Source organism: Salvelinus sp. IW2-2015, linkage group LG19 (assembly GCF_002910315.2).
Source record: "Salvelinus sp. IW2-2015 linkage group LG19, ASM291031v2, whole genome shotgun sequence".
In the NCBI taxonomy this organism is placed as follows: domain Eukaryota; kingdom Metazoa; phylum Chordata; class Actinopteri; order Salmoniformes; family Salmonidae; genus Salvelinus; species Salvelinus sp. IW2-2015.
Genome location: NC_036859.1, coordinates 29,100,137 through 29,115,095, shown reverse-complemented (window position 1 = coordinate 29,115,095; position 14,959 = coordinate 29,100,137). Strand labels below are relative to the sequence as shown.

The window sequence follows — 14,959 nt, the reverse complement described above, 5'->3', positions numbered from 1 at the left end:
TATATTTGTTCACTGGCTATATGCTTGTACCCTGCTTGTGTTAATCCACTCTCACATGCAATGTTCAGTCACGCCTGTGTCTGGAGAATTTAGTGCCGTGGTGTGAGATCGCAATTTGCGCACAAACGGTTATTACCACATTTGAAGTTTTATAACATGCCATATCTCAAGCTGAGGCAGGTGTTTATGCTGCATRCTACAGCAACCTGCTGAGATAATGGAAGTGTGCTGAACACATACTGAAAATAACTACCACGTATACAGTATTATTTATTTATTTGGGATGTAATTCAACAAATGACTGCGGGGCTCTTTGGCCTGTAATGGTAATGGAAGAGTCCCTTTAGAGGAGAAATGCAACTCAGAGAACAATATCATCTGTCTGAACATTGCCTTAGATAGTAGTCAAATACAAAAAGCTTGTTTGGGCTCTGGTAATGGATGGAACTCCTTGAGGACACACACATGCATGCATGCACACACACACTCAGGCCCGGCCGACGATGCATTGCAAAACACCACACACACACACACACACACACACACACACACACACAACACACACACACACACACACCACACACACACACCCACACCACACACACACACACACACACACACACACACACACACACACACACACACAACACACACACACACACAGCTCTGATTGAATTTATATTTTTGGGCAAGTCATGCGAATCCTTTATCTTAGGAAAAAGGACTTATGTAACCCTTGTTACGAGAAGTGAAAGGAAATCTGCTCTGCAAAAAACGCCACAGGGTCTCTATCTCCATATCCGCCCAACTTACTTACAACTACAGATGTAGGAGCCAGTTTGCTACAGCAGGAAATAATCCTTCAGCATGCAGTAACAGCAAATGTGAATTAATGGACATTTTTGTAGGGGTTGATACATTTTTTGTAAGGGAAAATCAAGTCTGACATTTAAAATGGAAATTAAAACATCAGAAGCCTTTTTAAACCTCATACTACACGTAAGATATTCTGCAACAGGGTGATCAAATTAAGATCCTATATCTGTACAGTATCTCTTCCTTATCTCTTTGTCCTGTCTTTTTCTTTTTCTTTCCTGCTCTCTCTCTCGTCTCTCTCTCTGTCTCGGTCTCTATCTCTCTTTTGCTCTTTCCCTCGCTCTTCCTCACCTCTCTCTCACTCTCTTTCTTTCTCTCCTCTCTCTCTCTTCTCTCTCTCTCTCTCTCTTCTCTCTCTCTCTCTCTCTCTCTCTCTCTCCTCTCTCTCTCCTCTCTCTCCTCTCTCTCTCTCTCTCTCTCTCTCTCTCTCTCTCTTTTCTTTGTCTCTGCCGTGGCTGTAGTGTAGGTTCTGAGTGGGTGCAGAACTTCAAAGGGAAGAGCCTGCTGAATGAGATCCCGCCGGAGGAGAGTGTGGTCAGCAGTATTCCTATGATGGGCCAGCCCAGGATCATGGACAACACAATGGACAAGTATATAGCCTCACAGGTACTGGCAGACACATTAACTGTAGTAGGCTAATACAAACATACTGTGCTCCCGGCTCTGCTAGGTACACTTTCCTAGTGTACTTTGCATTTTAGCCTCAGCCAATTCTCCTGTGCCCACCATACAGAAAGACACATCAAATGTATCCTATCCTCCATTTCTCTGTATGAAAATATCAACATTTCCACCATTTCCGTGGTGTGAGGGTGTATGAAAATGGATATAAAAAATATACATATTGTTTGGAATACAAAGTACTGTGTCTAACTTGAGAGTCCTATATATTGTGCAGGTACAATTCTTTTAAGCTCTTTCAATGTCTCAGGCAAGAGTCCACAATCCCGGTGCCTGAGGGAGATAGTGCTCTGTCTAATGTCTAATTTCCTAAATAGTTTCATACAGTGATTAGCTACAGTATATACTGTACCACACACAGTGTTACTTTGGGATAAACCACACACAGTGTACTTTGGATAAACCACACACGGTTACATTTGGGATAAACCACACACGGTGTTACATTGGGATAAACCACACACGGTGTTACATTGGGATAAACCCACACACGGTGTTACATTGGAATAAACCACACACACGGTGTTACATTGGATAAACCACACACGGTGTATACATTGGGATAAACCACACACCGGTGTTACATTGATAAACCACACACGGTGTTACATTGGAATAAACCACACACGGTGTTACATTGGGATAAACCACACACGGTTTACATTGGATAAACCACACACAGTGTAAACAGATAAGGTAAGAAGAAAAACCTGTCTCTGTTACCTGTCTGTACAAAGTGTTTTGATAACTACAAAGCCATGCTGGTATAAACTGTGTGTGTGTGAGATAAAATTGGGCTAAGTTGCCCATTTGCGGTTTATTGATTTGAAGCTAGAGTAACCCTATAACTGACAGGAGATCACTGTTCAGACCATTGGAAGCTAGAATAACCCTATAACTGACAGATCACTGTTCAGACCATTGGAAGCTAGAATAACCCTATAACTGACAGGAGATCACTGTTCAGACCATTGGAAGCTAGAAAAAACCCTATAACTGACAGATACTGTTCAGACCATTGGAAGCTAGAGTAACCCTATAACTGACAGATCACTGTTCAGACCATTGGAAGCTAGAATAAACCCTATAACTGGCAGGAGATCACTGTTCAGACCATTGGATGCTAGAGTAACCCTATAACTGGCAGGAGATCACTTTCAGACCATTGGAAGCTAGAGGAACCCTATAACTGCAGGAGATCACTGTTCAGACCATTGGAAGCTAGAATAACCCTATAACTGACAGAGATCACTGTTCAGACGCATTGGACGCTAGAGTAACCCTATAACTGGCAGGAGATCACTGTTCAGACCATTTGGAAGCTAGAGTAACCTATAACTGACAGATCACTGTTCAGACCATTGGAAGCTAGAATACCCTATAACTGACAGATCACTGTTCAGACCATTGGAAGCTAGAATAACCCTATAACTGACAGATCACTGTTCAGTCCATTGGAAGCTAGAATAACCCATAACGACAGGAGATTGAGCTGTTCAGACCATTGGAAGCTAGAATAACCCTATAACTGGCAGGAGATCACTGTTCAGACCATTGGACGCTAGAATAACCCTATAACTGGCAGGAGATCACTGTTCAGTCCATTGGACGCTAGAATAACCCTATAACTGGCAGGAGATCACTGTTCAGACCATTGGACGCTAGAATAACCCTATAACTGACAGGAGAGAAGAACACTACTGGAATACACAGTGTTTGTCGATGGATGGGGATACATGTTTCACAACATCAAGTTTTTGTCTAATGACATAATTCTGTTTTGTTTATTGTTTTCAGTTGAATTCATGTATCCCATATGCAACGATAGTTTCATCCGGGAAAAACTGTAATGCCCTTTAAAATACTAATTTTGCCCTTTCAATATTATTATTACTTTTTGTATTAGTAGTAAGACATGATATCCTTCATTACTAACAACTGGCTTGATTATGGGATGTTTATTAATGAACTCTGTTCAAATCTCTGAATGCTGTAGCAGGCAGCCAGGACGTCAGGCAGCCAGGATGTCAGGCAGCCAGGCAGTCAGGCAGTCTGGGGAGCAGTGAGCCTGTCTCTAAAGGGTTTTCTAAAACATCCTAATGTGTCAGATGTATTTGGGTCACCTTCTGTCCTCTGTTTCCAGATGGCCTATGGCCATGGTGATGTTGAGTGTGGCAATGCATTCAGTGTGGAAATGCATTTAGATATATCCTCCTTGCTGCAACGCTACATTGTACACTGAGTGAAAGGGCTTTCCATTGGATGTTTGATTCCTATAGTACACCTAAAGTACATCTTGTCTCTCAAACCTAACCTACTACAAATTTGATCATTCTTGCCATTAAGGCTTTGTTCATCGTACGCATGCACGCACACACACACACCTCTTCACATATCCACCTCCTTATTCACCTCACATATCTCATGTTAGCGAGATGAGGGCATCCTCTTTTGCTTTGACGAATGGCCCAATGTAACTTCCCCTGGGCTCATTGTGGATTCATATAGGTGGAGCACCTGGTCTCCACAAGGCACTTCATCAAGATTACCATGGAGGTCAGCGACATTATTTCCCTGCAATGCATGGCCTAGCATTCCCTACCACTATAGGGCCTCCAAAGACTAAATCATTCATCTCCAGGAGCTTTGCTATATGCTTAGAGGCAAACCAGAAGCTGTACAGTGTGTTAGCTTCAACTTCATGCAGGCCCTGTGTGTGTGTCAGAGGGACCGGGAAGATTTTAATTTACTGGCCATTTGAGAAATTTTACGGACCCATATGCATTGGGTGCATGATAATGCATCTTAACAGAACATGCAACTAATTGCCAAAATGTAATTCACAGGAAAACACCATTCTTAACAGTGCACCTTATAGCGGTTCCATATGTGACAGAGATAAAAATGTCTGCTTGAAACTTAGAAAGAGGGGAAATCTAAAGATGCAACAACTACGATGGGTTGCTAATATGACTAGGATTTCGCCTTTGGCTTCCAGACAACTAAAGAAAGTTGATATGAAAACCAATAGAACAGGAAAGAAATGGCATAGCGGTGGGTCCAATAGGGAAGTAAATGAAAATACAGTGCCTTCAGAAAGTATTCACACCCCTTGACTTTATTCACATGTTATTGTGTTACAGTCTGAATTTAATATTGATTAAATTTAGATTTTTGTGTCACTGGCCTACACACACTACCCCATAGTGTCAAAGTGAAATAATGCTTTATTTTATTTTTTATAAAAAATTAAAAACAGAAATGTCAAGAGTCAGTAAGAAGTCAACCCCTTTGTTATGGCAAGCCTAAATAAGTTCAGGAGTAAAAATGTGCTTAACAAGTCACATAATAAGTTACATGGACTCACTCTGTGTGCAATAATAGTGTTTAACGTTCTTTTTTATTGACTAAATAATCTCTGTACCCCACACATCTGTAAGGTCCCTCAGTCGAGCAGTGAATTTCAAACACAGATTAAATCATAGAGATTTTCCAATGCCTTGCAAAGAAGGGCACCTATTGGTAAATGGGTAAAAAAAATTAAGCAGACATTGATATCCCTTTCAGCATGGTGAAGTTATTAATTTCACCTTGGATGGTGTAACCCAGTCACTACAAAGATACAGGCATTCTTCCTAACTCAGTTGCCGGTGAGGAAGGAAACCGCTCAGGGATTTCACCATGAGGCCAATAGTGACCTCAAAACAGTTAATGGCTGTGATAGAACACTGAGGATGGATAAGCAATATTGTAGTTATTCCACAATACTAACATCACTGACAGAGTGAAAAGAAGTATAGAATAAATATTCCAAAACATGCATCCTGTTTGCAACAAGGCACTAAAGTAATACTGCAAAAAATGTGGCAAAGAAATTCACTTTTTGTCTTGAATACAACATTTTATGTTTGGGGCAAATGCAATACAATGTGTTACTGAGTACCACTCTCCATATTTTCAAGTGGTGGCTGCGTCATGTTTTGTGTATGCTTGTAATAGTTAAGGACTTGGGAGCTTTTCAGGATAAAAAAATAAACGGAATGGTACTAAGCACAGGCAAAGTCCTAGAGGAATACCTGGTTCAGTCTGGTTTCCACCAGACACTGGGAGATGAATCTTTCAGCAGGACAATAACCTAAAACACAAGGCCAAATCTACACTGGAGTTGCTTACCAAGAAGACAGTGAATGTTCCTGAGTTGATGAGTTACAGTTTTGACTTAAATATGCTAGAAAATCTATGGTGAAGTTTGAAAATGGTTGTCTAGCAATGATCAACATCCAATTTGACAGAGCTTGAGGAATTCTGAAACGAATAATGGGCACATATTGTACAATCCAGGCATGTAAACCTATTTGAGACTTTTTTTTGTAAACCCAGAAAGCCTCACAGATTTAATCCCTGTCAAAGGTGATTCTAACATGTATTGACTCAGGGGTTTGAATAATTATGTAAATTAGATATTTCTGTATTTCATTTTCAATACATTTTCAAACATTTCTAAAAGCATGTTTTCACTTTTTCATTATGGGGTGTTTTGTGTAGATGGATGAGAAACTAAATCAATTTAATCAATTTTTAATTCAGGCTGCAACATAACAAAATGTGGAATATGTCAAGGGGTCAGAATACTTTTTAAAGGCACTGTAAATTTGCCAAAATTATTTAATTACTCCTGTCTATAGGGAAATAAAATCATTAAAAATAGCTCACCAGAAAGCATGACAGCCACAGAATAATCGAGGATCATTAACGTATTTTAAATTGCTGTGAATTGTTTCAAATCACAAGCTCCTAGGTTGATGCCTATTTGTTGAGTCCTCAATTTGGGTAGCGCACCTGGCAATAGACCTAGCTAATTATTGGGTTGCAGCTGTCAGTGAAAAGCATCTAAAATATGTGTGAAAATGTGTCTTGAGTATAATTTAAAATGTTGAGACCAGAAAGGGAGGGGTAAGTGACGAAGGTGTTATGCTGGTGAATRAGGACCCAAAAGCGACTTAACAGAAACAGAGTCTTTATTCTAGTCTATAACAAAAACGATAATCCTGGATATAATCACAGGTAGAGTCAAACAGGAAAACTGAAATCCTCTAGGCAGTAGAGGGGAACAACTGGATACGCGACCACAGACTGCAGGTCGCTTCGGGAAGGCGCAGGCCGTAGCTGATATAGATACCTGCTCACACGCAGCATCTGAAGAAGGCGGAAACACGACAGGGCGGAACAAGGACACAGAACAGCAAACATCAAACAAGGATCCGACAAGGACAGAAGCGGAAAACAGAGGGAGAAATAGGGACTCTAATCAGAGGGCAAAATAGGGGACAGGTGTGAAAGAGTCAATGAGGTAGTTAGGAGAATGAGGAACAGCTGGGAGCAGGAACGGAACGATAGAGAGAGAGAGCGAGAGAGGGAGAGAGGAAGGGGGAGAGAGAGGGATAGAAAGAGGGAAAGAACCTAATAAGACCAGCAGAGGGAAACGAATAGAAGGGGAAGCACAGGGACAAGACATGATAATCAATGACAAAACATGACAGAAGGTATAGTCAAGTCTGTCTCCTGCCGATTCTTGCGCATTCATAGTTAAAAAAATAAAAATAATTTAACCCCTTTTTCTCCCCAATTTCGTGATTACGATCTTGTCTCATCGCTGCACCTGCTCTTGTCTCATCGCTCTTAACACCTGCTCGCTTAACCCGGAAGCCAGCTGCACCAATGTGTCTGAGGAAACACCGTTCAACTGACGACTGATGTCAGCCAGCAGGTGCCCGGCCCACCACAAGGAGTCGCTAGAGCGCGATGAGCCAAGTAAAGCCTCCCTGGCCAAACCCTCCTCTAACCCGGATGAGGCTGGGATAGTTGTGCGCCGCCATGTAGTGACGCCGCAACACTGCAATGCAGTGCTTTAGACCGATGTGCCACTCGGGAGATTCATTGTTTTATTGTGTGTATTATTTGCCCTTTATGCATTTTTTAAAATAAATTCCCCATTACATATGTCACCGGTAGTAAATGTACCATTAATCCCCGTTATTTGGTTACATTCATTTCTGTTAATGCATGTATTAATTACAGTCGTTTACCGTTCTCATTCTTGGAGTGGAAATATTGTTTGCAGAGTTCACAACCTGCTAGACTTGTGAGAAACATGTTTTGGTTTATTTCATAACCATCATTTACGAGTTTTGTAAAATGTTTTCTTTGTTTGTTTGGAGTGCTACGTGTGAGCAATGAGCATGTGTCTGGTTTCTCTGTCCTGATAATGTTGAAGGAGCGCTCACGCCTGAGCATGCATAGAAGTACTTGGCCTGCTGCGCAGAAATGCAGGAAATAGTATATTTTTTTACATCCATTTCGAATGATAGTATATTAAAACTAATACATCCTCACAGTAGGCTATTTGAAAATCTTTCCAACCATCTCCCCCTCGATAATCACCAATCCTCGATGTGAAATAGCAATGGAAGTTATTGGCCTACTATTGCATTGCCCTATAGGTTATATGTTCCATGCGCTCATTTCTTTAGCCACCAATGGAATCACGGTGTATCAATGTCTCCATGTGGCAGAGGCTGGCGATCTCGCATGTTTTGATTAGTATCATTTTAATTCTTATGATTAACCACATTACAATGATTTTGAGAAACTAAAACATTTATTGAAATGAAACTGTTCCATAAAATTGTGCATATGAAAATCATAACTGGCACTCAGAACAGAAGAAATGGTATGATAAATTGTAAGCTACCCCAGACTTGAAACTCTCGCTGCCTATAAAGTCTTTATAAAATAATTGCCTTCATGTTTCCATGGTCCCATTTAGCCTATAGGCTACTTTGAAGAAAGGTAAAACTCATAATTCCTCATAATATGAAATAAAACATTCAGGTTTCAAACAATTAAGTATGTTTTCAAAATGCATACTGCCTTCAGCTCACATTGTAAAGTGGTGGGTGACGCGCTGATATCCTGTTGCCTGCACTTGAATGGTGAATGGGAGGCGCGCTTCAATTACCAGTTGAGAAATAAAATAGTAGCTCTTTTTAATCGTGCACCAAAACAGTTTTAACACAGGATTGTATTTAGAATTGTTGCGAAATGAATGGGCTTATAAAAGCATGTTTTACTCCAGCAGCAACCAGCTGAGTAGCAGCAGGAGAAATCCCGCTCAAGATAGCTGTATGCTGTGCGCATGTGGTAGTTGTGTTGGATAAATAAGATGCATGATGACTAACGCAAATATACACAGGCCAAGTTAATTCCACTAAATGATGGTAATGAACTGATAGACAAATGAGCATGACGGTCAAATGTATTTCCATCGACTGGTATTTTCATCAATGATAAAAAGCATTATTTTGTCTTTTTTTTTCTCCTAGTCATTTTGGCCAGCAACAGTTTTATTTATCGGCTTTAAATGTTTTTAATCAGCCAAAAGCCGGCAATTGCTTAACGGAAACCCTGGTGTGTGTTTGCGTGCGTGTCTACGTGTGTGCGTGTGTTTGTGTGTGGACAGCCAGCCCTACAAGCACCTCAGCTGGTCAAATAAAAGCAACTGACTCATTAGCTGATGGTTATGTAAGGGTTATTACATAATTGAAGAAAGGAAAGGTGGAGATGTTGGGGATGAAGATATAATTGGACCGATACTATGCTGTATCTTGTTAGATGTTTTTTTTTACTTTGTAGTAAATTGACCAAAAATATAAGCAATATTCTTCTTCCGTTAAATCGAGACCGCAATTATCATCATGATACCAAGTAGCCTACTGTTTGATCTGTCTGAATCAGTATACTTAATAAATGCTTCAGTATGGCATTTCTGGTCTAATCCTGGAATGTGTTTAATCATTGAAGATATTTCGCTGTTCTTTACATTTTTTTCTTCTTTTCTCTTTAGAATCCTATTACTTTTGCCGAGGTTACATGACAATGAATGTGTCACATGACACACATTGTTTGGACGTGGTTGCTGCTCGCTTATCAGTCATCATGGTCGCCGGAGGGAGGGTCACGCAGATCCTGATGTTGACGTGTATCTATACTAGGGTTGGGGATCAATTACATTTCAATTCAGGCATAAAACTGAAATTCCTATTCAATTATTTACTTCTCAATAAACTGAAAACCTTTTCAGTTTTTGAATTGTATATTTAAATAACTTCCAGAATTAACTGAGTGACTTTAATTATAATTGACCCCAACCCTGATCTATACAGTATGACACTATTTCCAATCAAACATTATGTTCACCCTGATCATTCCAAAGGAATTGTAGATATTTCTGTAGCTTTACCAGTTTATTTTATTATTTCCAACCAATCATAATTTTCTCTCCTTCTTTCTTCTTCTTCATTACTCTCTCCTGTTGCAGTTTGACGTTTATTGTCATGAATCTTTCCCTGGCGGCAGAAGTGAGTGCAGCTGGCCCATCTAGTTGAAATCAATGTCACAATTGGCTATTTCGTAAAAATTTATGGAAACAAACATTTGATTTTTGGTCTTAATTTAAGGTTAAGGTTAGGCATTAGGGTTAGCAGTGTGGTTAACATTATTGTTAAGTTTAGGTTTCAAATCAGATTGTTTGACTTTGTGACTGTGCCAGCAAGTGAGCACTCTGCAGAGCTGCCTCCAGAACACGAGTCATCCCAATAAAATGCCAAGCTGCTCTTCTGTTCTGCTGATTATTGGCGTTCATTGAATTCCCCAAAAGTATTCCTTATTTTATATACTGTATCAAACAAACATAATACTGCTGTATATGCATTTTTATTTCCTCAAAGATTACGAATCCYAAAGCCCAACTGTGTAAACCTGTATTATGTTTATTTCTTATTATGTTATATGTGTTGGCTTGACAGTATGATGTATGTATTGTAACCAGTGCAATCCAAACTATGTTGTCAGAGCCACTCTGTGGGTTTATTTTCCCAACCTGAGAGAACGAAGATCCAAAGATCACTGACATTTTAGTATAGTCTTTATTGGTCGTTTTCAGAGGAATCCCTCTTGCGATTAGCTAGAAATACGTGGGTGTGCGACTGTGTGTACGTGTGCGAATGGATCCGTACATGTGTGTGCATGTGTACTGTAGGTGTGCTTGGTAAACGTTTCAACATAATTTTCTCTTGTGGATTGAAGGATGTTGCTTAGGGCTTGCCAGACAATCAACAAGCATAATATTGCCACGGTCAGGCAACAGAGCTATTATGGAAATATAAAGATGTTTTTTAAGAGGGTGTGTTTTTATTCCTCAGTTCTATTTTAATGTGTTGCGAAAGCATTGATCTTTTTGTATATTTTCAACATTTCATTAAATTGATATGCTATATGTTTTGTGTATTGATTCATACTGTATGTTGATATGGCAGATACTTGTTTAGTACAATATGGAGTATTGTTTTAAACTCACAGGCCAGCAATGAGATTCATAGTTGATGTACAGCTAGACGTCAGTTTCCCGAATGCATTGTGGTTGAAGTTGTTTTTATACCACCACAGTTTGATGAAATCTCCTSTTGTATGTTCTTCTCCATGATTACATTTTTACACCATTTTTATACCCTTATACTGTATGTGACTGTACTGTTTACCTAAATGTCTTACTGTATGTCCGCTCAATGTCTCATAGATATCATCTGAACATTGAGAGTTTCGGTATTCATGAGGCGTTAGAAAAAGGTTTCTATCCATGTAGAGTTTGATTATATGGTTTTTATGCATTTAACATTTTTTTAAATTAATTCCTTTCATACTTTGTTCTAGTTTTTCTAGAAATGTATGGGACATTTGAATGATTCTGGAGATGTTCACTGTCAACCATTATGGTACTTTCAAAAAGATGTAAAGATATATATCATATCAAATATATCATATTAAAGTTGGATTTGTGTATTGTTTTGATTTTAGTTTCTGAGTGTTGGTTTTTTCCTTTGTACAGCTTGTGTTACTATTCTAACCTCTATGACTCTTCTGTTTTGTTACTATTAACTTCTGTTTTGATATTGTCTCATTCTACCCGATCTTTGTTTATTGATCTTGTCACTATGAGTAACAGTAGCCCAGCAGCAGCACCTCTTACACTGTAGAAACATGTAAAAGAACCAAACCGTGAGAAAGTTGCGGGGTGAAATGTATTTGAATATAATCTAAATAAATATGTTCTACTCAGGCATGTTTGTTGTGTTGAATATGTATCAGACTGGTGATGATGACAGAGCAAAACATATATTGGAAAGAAAAGGTGTAGGGCCAAGTACTGCACAACCCAAAAGGTTAGGCCAATTTAATTCACAACCAAATGGTTACTGGTTAATATCCTATATGTGGGCTATACAGCAGTGGAACAAATGCCCTTGACAAAGAACATGTACAGTTACCTAMATTGAAACTACTGTGGATGTGGCTAATAATTGTGTTTTGGCATCCCGTACTAGTGATACGGAATCCATATTAGGACTTCATATATAAAGCAAAACTATCTGATGACTTCCTAATATGGATTCCGTTAAAACAACTTTATATCTTGTATGTAAAATATAGGCCGACTAYTCCAAATCATCTAGGATTTCTGGGAAGAAAGTAGGTGGCATAGTAAATAGAAAGTGTGTTCAATATTTCAAATTAATATTCAAYGAGACATTTACTTTGCAGCTTTGCACGATTTGTTACCATGGCAGCTCCGGTTTATATTGATTAGCTGTAATGAAGCTTCTTTTTATCTGCTCCTAGCAACTGACTGGGAGACATGTAGCATTTCCTTCACTGCTTCTCATCATGGGCTGCTGTGTCATGTTTGGAAAAGGGTATGATGGTTAGTGAGAAATATTTGACTGCTGCTTTAGTTAAATKCTAAAAGTGAAGTTGAATTTGTAATTATTGGACAGAATTATGTATTTTTTATACTTTATATTAACATTTTAGTATTTTTGTTAACACACATTGAGGAAGGTAGGTTTTTGTGTGTTAGTGCTGAGCGATTAGTGCTTTTTGAAGTCCGTTCAGTTTCGGTTTGATTATGAAAAAATAATCACAGCTTTCGGTTTCGATTCTTTCTTTTTTACATGAAATGCACTATGYATTATATGTGTGGAATGCTGTAGCAACACAGAATTATAAATTAATAGAAGTCTCATGATGGTAGTGACTGCCCATTAACCATCATTTAGTCACATTACTTTAATAAAATATTTGATGTGTTTATTTTTTCCTTCCAAGTCATCATCTCATCTCTATAGAGCTGCTGCATACTGTATGCTGTCTGACAAAATCACTATTTTAGTAGTTCTTCAAAGTAAATAAGGCATACTTTTATGACTACTGAATACCAACTATCAAGATCACTATCAAGATTTTGAGGCTCGCGTAGCAACTGCTTTCTATCCCTCTCGATTGTGTGTTCTCTCTTCTCTCAGTCTCCTTGTCCACACAGAACAGAGAAGTTTAAGTGGGTACGCAATGGATTATGGTAATTGTAGTTAGTTTAATGCAGAAAATGAGTAAAATTATGTAGAATATTAACCTTTTGGAAACTACAACTCCCTACTACATTGCACAGTTCAGGCTTGATCTGGTTTATCTCTACAGAAACTGCACATCGAGCTTACAGAAGAAAAAAAATAACTAAATGGAATTCAAAKAATTGAACCAACGTCGGTCAATTAGTTGTTTAAAAAACGAAAAMTRGCCAACATTTTGGTTAATCGCTCAGCACTAGTGTGTGTGTGCAAATGTGTGCATGGTTGTGTCTGCCTGTTTCTCTCTGTTTCTCTCTCTGCACAGAACAGTGAGCAGGGTTTTCTCTCAGGTGGTGGGTTTGGACTGGCGGTTTTGCTGTTGTTAGAGATCAGGCCAGGCCACAGATGCTCCCAGCCCTGCTCTGCTCTCTTCTCTGTGTTCCTGTACAGATGTCTCCGTCTCCCTCAGAGCCCTCTGCTCTCATCTCCACTGCTAATGGACAGACTCCTGCTGCAGTCTTGTCAGTCAGCCAACACATCCTACTTTCATCTTTTCTTTTAGGTTTGCTCTTTGGATGGATATGTTGTGGTGTGTGTGTGTGTGTGTGTGTGTGTGTGTGTGGTCATGCAGTGTATGGCATATACAATATAATAGCCAATCGAGAAGACAACTTTGACCGTATGACACATACATGACACACATGTCCCTATGTAGGCAATTCTGCCTGGATATTATAGTCTTCTCATTATTGTTTACTGAGGCTTTCTCTCCTATTATTCTCTGTCCATTAGTTCCTACTGGTCTCCACTTTACAATGGAACTGTATCTAATCACATCAAAATGTATTGGTTATAGATAGATAGGTTTATTTGATCAATTAAAACACAATACGAAACATTTTGAAAACGTATTTCAGGTTACACAGTAGGCCTAGGTTACACAGTAGGCCTAGGTTACACAGTAGGCCTATGTTACACAGTAGGCCTAGGTTACACAGTAAGTCTAGGTTACACAGTAGGCCTAGGTTACACAGTAAGCCTAGGTTACACAGTAGGCCTAGGTTACGCAGTAGACCTAGCCTACTAGGCATACTTGGGTTACTCATATAATAATAATGAATACATTTTTGAACTTGTATAGCGGTTTTCAAAGAATCTCAAAGCACATCAAAAGTAAAACAACAAACACTTTTTTTTATGAGAGAGATTGAAGGTCTCAGTCAGCTTGGGATGGAATTGATCCAGTTTGGACTGGAAAGGCAGTGTAGGTTCAGTGGAGGGGGCATTGATGGGACAGCCAAGGAGAAACAACAGTGCACCGCACCTGCTTCTCTGAATGGTCAGTCACTCCACTGAAGCCGCTGTGTTGGTACTGGTGCTCAATTGCCAGGAATGTAGCACCCAGCTTTGGTGATGCCACGGCTGCTGAAAAGCGCATGAAAAGCCACCACATCTTGGCAGCGGTTAGGAGCATTCACTGAACGGTMCCTGGACTGACTCTGCTACCTCTGGACACAGCATGCAGTCCTTGGTGTAATACTTACAAACAGATTATTTGAATCCAAACAGCCAGCTAGCTGCTAGCTAGCTATCAAGCCAAAAGATAGACTTTCAATCACAACCCTGCAACTCTGACAGTCAAGACCACAGGACATACAGTAGTGATCAAATCCTAGAGCAGCCAAAACCCTAAAATCTGCTTAACCTGTTGCATACACAGTTTAGCAGATGTTATAGCAGGTGCAGTGAAAGTATTATGTTTCTAGCTCTTTACAATACAGTAAAATGACAAACAAGAACACAAATAATTAAAATGTACAAAAAGTACAACAAAAAAACAAGAAATCAAGAACATCGGGATTAATCCAATTAACAAAGCAAATAGGAACCCAACTATGTTGTTGTTAATTGTACAGTGTTTGTTCAGGTCATGTTGCCAGACC

The 14,959-nt window shown here is 39.3% G+C and overlaps 1 protein-coding gene across 1 annotated transcript in view; it reads left to right on the top strand.

Annotated features, from left to right (window-relative positions):
* Positions 1-11,732, top strand: part of plppr5a (phospholipid phosphatase related 5a) — a 49,746-nt gene extending 38,014 nt beyond the window's left edge. The window contains exons 6-7 of the mRNA XM_024009102.2: positions 1,351-1,482; positions 9,461-11,732. Of these exons, the coding sequence (XP_023864870.1) occupies positions 1,351-1,482; positions 9,461-9,490 (162 nt within the window). The 3' untranslated portion in view covers positions 9,491-11,732. The remainder of the gene's footprint in view (positions 1-1,350; positions 1,483-9,460) is intronic.
* The last annotated feature ends 3,227 nt before the right edge of the window (positions 11,733-14,959 follow it).